A 9,931-nucleotide genomic window follows, 5' to 3' on the forward strand; every position below is an offset into this window, starting at 1 on the left:
AAGTCCAAAGAGTTGATTTTCAATTCCGTTATATTGGTATTCCACCTAGCATAATAGTTAACTTCATAAGAAATAGTGATTTAAAAGAGATTAGTAATATTTTTAAAGTAACTAATTGACATAAAATATAAATTAATTTTATTAAAATACTTACATTATTTTTTAACCAATTTGGAAAGATCTCTTCGCATAATTTTTCAATTTCAACATCACTCGCATGTGGTTGTTGTGACTTTAGCTTTTCACGACATTGCCTAAAATTTTCAAATGTTAAAGTTAATAATAAATTATTATAAATTAAGTACAAAATAATATTTCATACTTACTCTAAATAAGGCTTAAGTTCTTGACAATTGAATATCACATAGTTATGTGCAATTTGCATTTCAACATGTGACAACTGTCTTCTATAAAATCTTTTGGATAATTTTTTCCCTGAATAGAAAAAAATAGAGAGACGTCCATCTACACTCTTAAGGCCACCACCACCATTCCGTGGAACTCAATTCCAAATTGTTTACACGTCATCACCAAAATAATGAGATGCAAAATTGGTGATTTCATCAATCAAGTATGCTTCACATATGGAACCCTCAACTTTAGCTTTATTGGTCACTTTCTTCTTCAAATAAAACATATACCTATATCATTGTTGTTAATTAGTTTATTTTTTTTAAAATAAAAGGGGAATAAAATTAACATAGTATGAAAACATATCATTCAAATGGATACATCCATCGATATTGAACTGGTCCACCAACTTTTGCCTCATAAGGTAGATGTATCGTCAAGTGTTCCATGGAGTCAAGGAAGGATGGAGGAAAAATCCTTTCAAGTTTGCAAATTATTTCAACTATATTCATCTGCATTAACTCCATGTGCTGGACATTTAAATTTGTTGTACAAATATCTCAAAAAAAATACAAACAATTCAGTTAATGCCTCCTACAGTGGCCTAGGTAAGTAAGGTCGGAAAGCGGTTGAAAGAAGTCTTTGAATGAAGACATTACAATCATGACTCTTCATCCTCAAAACCTTACATTGTGCCTCTTTCACATATCGTGAAATGCTTAAAGCATAACCACCAAGAAATGATAATTCCTTCATCCATGACAAAACTTCTTGTTGTTGTTTCTTATGTAGACAATAAATGCCTTTAGGTTTGTAAACCCGACCACTCATATCTTGTTGCAAATGTAAATTTAGCTTCCTACAATACAATTGAATATCCAACCTAGCCTTTAAATTGTCCTTGCTTCTATTAAGACAATCCATTACTGTATAAAAAATATTGTCAAAGACATTTTTTCTAAATATGCATGACATCAAGATTATGATGAATCAAATTTGTATGCCAATATAGAAGCTCCTAGAAAATGCTCTTCTTCACCCAATTATGTTTAACACCAAAGCCAGGAATTTTATCATTATATGATGAACTTCCATTATGTCCCTCAGTATACTTGGACACTTCGTTTAACATTTCCAAGCCAGATGGATGAGGTAAAGGAGGGAGCCTTTTAATTACTCATTTCAAAAACTTATCAGATTGACATCTATATGGGTGGTTCATGGGTAGGAATCGTCAATAACAATAAAAAAAATGTAGTTTTCCCTCCATTTTTTAATCTAAAAGCCTTGTTATGCTCTATACAATAAGGACAAGATAAATTTCCATGAGTACTCCATCCCAATAACATGCCATATGCTGGAAAGTCACTAATGGTCCACATCAAAGCTACCCTTAATTGGAAATTTTCCTTTCTGTATACATCATATGTTTCAACACCAACAGACCATAAATCATTTAACTCGTCAATCAAAGTTTTTAGGAAAACATCAAGCTTTTTTCCAGGATTCTTTGGCCTATGAATCATCATTGTCAAAAACATGAATGGTCTAGTCATGCACTTCCACGGAGGCAAATTATAAATAGTCACAATTACTGGCCAACAAGAGTATGTATTTGAAGACATGTCAAATGGACAAAACCCATCAATGCATAACCATAACCGAACATTTCTCGGATCTAATGCAAAGCTTAAGTGGATACGATTAAACTCCTTTCATGCCTCCTCATCAGATGGGTGCACCATAACCCCATTATCTGAAGCATGAAAATGATGCCATGTCATATCTTTGGTATGATATGGAGACATGAACAGTTTCTGAAGCCTTGGTGTCAAGGGAAAGTATTATAGTTGCTTCTCTACCTTATCGGAACCTTTACTAGTTGGATTTCTAGGTTTGTATCGTGAACTTCCACAAAAATCACAATTTATTTTCATTGCATCTACCCCATAGTATAACATACAGTAATTAGGACACACATCATATTTCTCATAACCAAGTCCAAGTGGCCGCATAAATTTCTTAGCATCATAAAAATTGGATACCAAATTTTCATCATTAGGCATGCAATTTTTTATAAAATCAATAAACTTGTTGAAGGCAGTCTGAGTCAAATTTAAAGTTGACTTCATATTAAGCAATTGTACACAAGCAGATAATTTGGATTGTTGGTACACCTATCCCACAAAGGCTCATCCGCAACTTTCAAAAGCTTAAAAAAATTAGTTGCCTCCGGATTTGGATGTTCCTCTGCTACCATAAGACTATACACATTATCATTAGAGTATGCATCACCAACCCCCATTGCATCCATAACCATATTCCTATATGGATTTTCTAGACAAACATCATTCACAACATGACTAATTCCACCCGATGAAGGTCCAACCAATATTGGTTCTGCGACATAAGGCTCCCCATGTACAATCCAATTTTCATAACAAGGTAAAAAACTTTTTGTCAATAGATGCTTTCAACATCATCTTCCTTTAAAAACTTTTGATTTTTGCACCTCACACAAGGACATCTAATTTTCCCCCAGATATATTTTTATCAATTGAAAAGGCAAAATTGATAAATCTTCTAACACCTGTAATGTATTCAGGACGAAGGCGACCATCCATAAGACGACGATACATCCACGATCGATCATCCATGTTAATCTAATTAACATGATAACACCAATAAGCATTTTATAAATAAGCATACTTCTTTAACTACTAGTACTTAAACAATCATTTAAAATAAAATATGTACCACATAAACAAACTTTAATTATTTGTACAGCTCACACATATATATAGCCAAGAAATTAGTACTTTTAGAGTTCATGGGTCATGTTCTTAAGATTTATTGGGCTGCTATTTAAGGTTACTGCTGTTTCAGTTGGCAAATTTATTTAATAATCTTAAAACTCTATAACAATTCTAACATAAGACAGTAGTTATTGACAGATGTTGTTGGCAGTCTACTGAAACAGTAGAGTTATGCTTAATATAAGAGGGAAACTTTTTGTGCTATATGTAATTGGTATTTTATAAACATTTTCTTTTAGGGTAAGCTAGAAGATAAACAAGAAATTGCTATGAAGAGGTTGTCAAGAATTCTAATAGTTTATTAATTGAATCCAAATTTAAACAATATTGTTATTTATCCATTTCCTTTTTAATTATTGGAGTAAACTATTAATTTAATTTCAGATTTTTTTTTAATATATAAACACTATAATATTATATTTTAATTAGAGAATTATTATTTTAACATAGTGATTTTGCTTAATGGCTTGTTTTGCTGCTAAAGAAATGCAGTATTTATTTGAAATATTTTAAGCATTAAAATTGAATTCAATTACATGATTTAATAATTTATTTGACATATAAGAATTCTAATAGGTTATTAATTGAATCCAAATTTAAACAATATTGTTATTTATCCATTTCCTTTTTAATTATTGGAGTAAACTATTAATTTAATTTAATTTAATTTCAGATTTTTTTAATATATAAACACTATAATATTATATTTTAATTAGAGAATCATGATTTTAACATGGTGATTTTACTTAATGGCTTGTTTTGCTGCTAAAAAAATACAGTATTTATTTGAAATATTTTAAGCATTAAAAATTGAATTCAATTACATGATTTAATAATTTATTTGACATATAAGAATTCTAATAGGTTATTAATTGAATCCAAATTTAAACAATATTGTTATTTATCCATTTCCTTTTTAATTATTAGAGTAAACTATTAATTTAATTTAATTTAATTTCATATTTTTTTAATATATAAACACTATAATATTATAGTTTAATTAGAGAATTATGATTTTAACATGGTGATTTTACTTAATGGCTTGTTTTACTGCTAAAAAAATGCAGTATTTATTTGAAATATTTTAAGTATTGAAATTGAATTCAATTACATGATTTAATAATTTATTTGAAATATAAGAATTCTAATAGGTTATTAATTAAGTCCAAATTTAAACAATATTGTTATTTATCCATTTTCTTTTTAATTATTGGAGTAAACTATTAATTTAATTTAATTTCAAATTTTTTTAATATATAAACACTATAATATTATATTTTAATTAGAGAATTATGATTTTAACATGGTGATTTTACTTAATGGCTTGTTTTGCTGCTAAAAAAATGCAGTATTTATTTGAAATATTTTAAGTATTAAAATTGAATTCAATTACATGATTTAATAATTTATTTGACATATAAGAATTCTAATAGTTTATTAATTGAATCCAAATTTAAACAATATTGTTATTTATCCATTTCCTTTTTAATTATTGGAGTAAACTATTATTTTAATTTAATTTAATTTAATTTCATATTTTTTAATATATAAACACTATAATATTATATTTTAATTAGAATGGTTTTGCAGCTAAAAAAATGCAGTATAAGTTTCAAAAATCATTAATTATTATTTTTTTGGACAACCCATTAATCAGCCTTAAAAATAATTAAAATTGGTTTAAACATGAAAGGGCTTTTTTTGAACTACCCACCCAAAGTGCTAAACTGCCTTGTCATTGATTTATATTGTCTAACCAAATAATCAAAATGGGATTTGGGCCTCTAAATGCCTTCATGGTTTTGAAATTAAATAAAAAAGATTGAGGCTTATTCTTATTCTTCTTAAGAGGAAAAATACCAAAAACATGAACTTAGGAAGCAATATGTAAAAACAGAAAGAAAAAAGACAGTACTATGCCCAAAAAAGTTAATTGAATATAATCCCAACATCATGTTCACATAAACCTCCAAAACTAGGATTTACAAGGAAAATAATTTTAAATATGCATAATCTTATTCCAATGAAAAACAGAGTTCCAATTAATTGAAAAGATTACAATAGGCATGCCCAACAGACAAATTAAGCATAATCTAATTAAGCAACCATCTAAAAATGGAGCAAAATAGACTTACCTAAGCCCTAATAATCAATGGCCCAAGGTAGAGATTTCCTTCTTGCAACCCAATCAGACTTAGGCAACTCTATTGGTTTATATTTTGATCCAATAAGCCATTCATATTGCTGGAAAAATAAAAAACATAAATAGTATGTTAAACCCATCCAGCTATATCAATTGCTAGTCTTTAAAACAAATCTAAGTTAAACTATGAAAAATAGAAAGAATATCTAAGTTAAACTGTTAATTTTTTATATTTTCATGGCACTTGTCTTCTCATAACAATTTTTTTTCTTCTAAGATCTAACCTAAAATTTTCAATCTTGAACAAGATTATGAATGCATTTTGAAATTTCAAAATAATTATCATTTAATTTATAACAAGGAACTATCTTATGGTTTTTAAAAACATAATGACTAACTTATAAAATCATAAAAAATGCAGACTAAATTATAATTTACGCTAATTATTATCTGTTAAAACCTATAACTTAATAGGAATCTGTATGGTTAGGACATAATTTTTCTACAAAACTGAGCTTTTGCATAAAAAGAAATTCCAATGAGATGCTTTTACTTCAAAGAGCAGAACAACAAGGTACAAAAAGCATAACAGAAATAACTTAGCTATAAATAAACCTAACTAATCAAAAGTCAGATCAATAGAAAAGTAGTATAGGACCAAGAATTCACAGCAAGAAACTACTGATTTCCCAGTAACAATCAAAATAAATTTGTAGTTAATTGATATATTATTTAGTCATCGCCAGGTTTCATTTTGGTCTCATAATTTCCATCCAAAAAGAAACTTAATATCAGATTTAATGAAAGAAAATCATTCAATTAATTTTTTTATATACAAACTGGCATTGAATAAGGAAAGAAAAAAAAACAATCCTATGCCCTAAAAAGTTAATTGAATATAACCAACATCATGTTCACATGAACATCAAAAACTAGGATCTACAAGGAAAATAAATTTAAATATGCATATTTAAATTTGGATACAAGAGAATTAATACACACCACTTAATCTCGTCTTTGGTAACTATTACAATATCTAAATTTTGTTTGCTGAAAACAGGAACTCCATCAACCCTCCTACTCCCATAGCTATGTGGAATAGTCTTGAGAAGTTGGTGTGCTGCCTTGACCTGTGAAAGCATAAATCAGATAAATAGAATTATGAATTTATCATAATAAATACAACTTTATGAATACCATGTGGTCTGAACAAATAGTACCTGCTTTTAATTTGGAACAAACTGAAATAGTTGAGGTTTCTCTTGCATAACACAAAGCAAAATAAAAGGTGGATTATTCCAAAAAATGATATGATATTAGAAATATGAATAGGATCGCAAAATTTGAATTTCGTCAAGGAAAATAAGTGCATATAAGTTTTGCAACTAAAACTAATAATTGCATATTTTGAAAAAATAACTACACAAATCAGCAACCACCACATCCTCGTAAGTTGGATTAGTTGTGACTAAAAGGCAGCACTAAAACTTTGCAAGCATGCTCAATCAAATCACAGCAAGAAAAAAAGAAACACTTGGACTGCTATAGAAGAAGAAAATGCATCACAGGTTAACCAGTTGCTAGACTCTCTAGATTTGAACAACATCCATACGCTGCTGTAACACTTAAAAATTATAGAAGTAGAGCATTACAAGTTAAAAAGTTGAAGCAAAAGGATAGCAAGTTATAACATCATGAAACACCTCAGTGAAAGTGAAGAAATTGAACTGATGCATAATTTCCATCGATCACTCTCTTCCACACACATGAATTACCAGCATTGGTCCAGTAGACTAAAGTCATTCAATTTATGAACTGTAACCCTAAAAATTAAATTGGAGGTTTTGATAAATTTTCAATTAAACATGCATAATTAGGTTATAGATCATGGTAAAAACATTTCATAAACCCTTATGTTATCGAATTAATAGCCTAAAACCATTATTCAAAGTATCGGAAAAAAAAATTGTTACCTGTGTTCTTGAGTTACAGGTGACCGAGATGGATCCACACGACAAAATAACATCTGAAATTGGGAAAGTTAGGTGAAAACTTTTTAGTGTAAGTTAAATTGCAACAAAGAAAAACAAAAACCCTAAATTAATTACCTGAACTATTGAAGAAAAGTGTGCAAAACCCAACCCGTTTACAAGGAGAAGGGGTAAATTAGGAGGTTCGATGGTGATAATGATGGGTCTAGTTCGATGTTGCCATGTGTCTATGTTTTTGGTGGTTTATAGAGAAAGATTGAAACTGTTAAGATGAAGAAAAAAAATTAAGGATGCTGAAGACGAATGCGAAGAAGATGAAAAGTTTGGTATAAAGGAAAATCAAATCGATGAAGAGAGGGTGATTTTTCTACAGTTATGGATTGATGTTATTAGGGACGAAGGAGACTAGAAGAGTGGAAGTTAATTAATTTTCAGCTATTGGTTTTGTTAATTGGTCTTTATTTACATTTCGGTGTGGGGGGAGAGTATTGGTGTACATTTACCAAAGCCAGCGAAATTAAATTGTTGAGATTTTATCATAATAAGTGTAATCAACGATCTACGTAATTTTGGTTTTATATTAAGATTTAAATAATTATTTTTTCAATTAGCAATAGAAAAATCCGTTGCTAAATTCAACGTAAAGTTTGCAACGGATTATTCATTTCTAAAGTCCATTGCTAATATTAAAAAAATAATATATGTGTAATTCGTTGCAAATCTGTTATTGAATTTAGCAACAAAATTATCCGTTGCTAAATTCAGATGCTAATAGCCCTTTTTTTTAGTAGTGGATGGGCAAAGTCTTCCCATTTCCATGTGTTATTTCTCCCCATAATATCTGCCACGTGAGGGGAGTATCATTTTATTAGTTAGCATCTCAGATACAAGAATATTTGTTTGGTTACCTTTTATTACATGTTGGATAAATTATACGGTTAAATGTTCTTTCAATGGCAATGAAAAAGATCTTCAACAACAACATAACTTATGAATCTCTCCTAGAAAAAATCAAAGCCCAATAGCCTACTCTTTGTCACTCCTCATCAAGTAAGCTAGGGATTTAGGGTGATAAAGGCTTATAGATATTCAAGACCACCAACATCTGAAAGATAAATACTTATACAATTATTTTTTAAAATTTATTCTCCTGCTTTTATTTTTATTTTTTAATATTCCATTCTCTCTCTCATCTTTATTTTATTAACTTAAATATTAGAAGATACCATAAAAAAAAATTTATTTTATAAAAAAATATAGAACAATTAAGCCTAGACACCTTGGCCCAAAAACTAAGCCTAAACACCTAAGCTCATAAGTAGTTATGGAAAGCCCAAATTAAATTTAAAGATTTTTTTACTGTCATTAATTTATAGAAAAAAAATTAATAAAAAACTAATTTATTTTATATCACAAATGACTAAAAGTTATTTTCATGATTAATTATGTACAAACAGCTCCCCAAATTTCTAACAAATTTCCTGTTAAATTAAAGTGGTAATTAAAGTTGTTCTAACTATACAAAAATAAATTTAAAAATTTTCACCATTTCAATAAGTTACACAACAATTAGATTTATTGCATGCATACATTGAGTGTGTATGTAGATCATTCTAGTTTCATAAAATAATAAAGTTGAATGATGTGCAAGAAAATAGATAAGAGAATAGTTATACTTTAGCTCTTTGAAAAATGTTTAGCATCAATGAAGAATAAATATATAAAAACTCGTAATTACATTATTTCTCATCAAATGAATTAGGTTTACTATAATAAGTATTTATTACAGTGAGTTTGCTACCAATCAAATATAATTTTCTTGCTTTACCAATATTAAAATCTTATTTTCTTTGCTTTTCTTTTTCTTTTTTCACGAAAATTGATGAAGAATACCGTTTTACCCCGCAACTTCACGCTCCCACACAAACACTCCATCCACAAGGATAAAAGAACCCCCCAAGTTCCACTCCTCTTCTTATCCCCAAAAACTCCAGGAAACAGCACGATGCTGCTAACAATGTCCCTCACATCCTCACTCAGCTCCCTTACTCTCTCCACTCCATTCCTCCATGGAACAACCCAACTTTCTCACTTGTCAAAACCCACTTCTTCTCTCTCTCTCCGACCCACGAAGCCCTTCACTTTCCTCCCTCCAATCAGGGCCATGAAGTCAATGCAAGGCAAAGTTGTTTGTGCAACAAGTGACAAAACTGTGGCTGTTGAGGTTACAAGGTTGGCCCCACATCCTAAGTACAAGAGACGGGTGAGGAAGAAGAAGAAGTACCAGGCTCATGACCCTGAGAATCAGTTCAAAGTTGGAGACTTGGTCCAGCTTGAAAAGAGCAGACCCATTAGCAAGACTAAAAGTTTTCTTGCTGTGCCTGTACCAGCTAGGAAGAAGAAGGAGAAGAAAGAGGGTGAGGAGGGAGGAGTGGGGTCTCAAGAGCTTGGAATTCCATTGGAGTCTCAACAGGAACTGCAGGCTTAATGTGTGAGTTTTCTGTTGTTTGTAATAATTTTGCTTCGTTTTGTGAACTTTTGGGATGTAATTTGGTGTTTAGTACTGTGATGATGTTTTGATTTTTGTGTAATTTAATGGCTGTGAAATTGATATGATTTTTTCAATTTCA

The 9,931-nt window shown here is 29.6% G+C and overlaps 1 protein-coding gene and 1 pseudogene across 1 annotated transcript; one reads left to right on the forward strand and one right to left on the reverse strand.

The window, feature by feature from the left end:
- Positions 1–1,556: 1,556 nt before the first annotated feature.
- LOC140954486 (uncharacterized) lies at positions 1,557–3,008 on the reverse strand (annotated as a pseudogene).
- Positions 3,009–9,260: 6,252 nt separating this feature from the next.
- On the forward strand, positions 9,261–9,931 carry LOC118063040 (small ribosomal subunit protein uS17c). Its single transcript, XM_035076950.2, has one exon. The coding sequence runs from the start codon at positions 9,307–9,309 to the stop codon at positions 9,787–9,789; it is 483 nt and encodes a 160-aa protein (XP_034932841.1). The 5' UTR covers positions 9,261–9,306; the 3' UTR covers positions 9,790–9,931.

The sequence above is a fragment of the Populus alba genome, chromosome 1, assembly GCF_005239225.2.
Source record: "Populus alba chromosome 1, ASM523922v2, whole genome shotgun sequence".
Lineage (NCBI taxonomy): Eukaryota > Viridiplantae > Streptophyta > Magnoliopsida > Malpighiales > Salicaceae > Populus > Populus alba.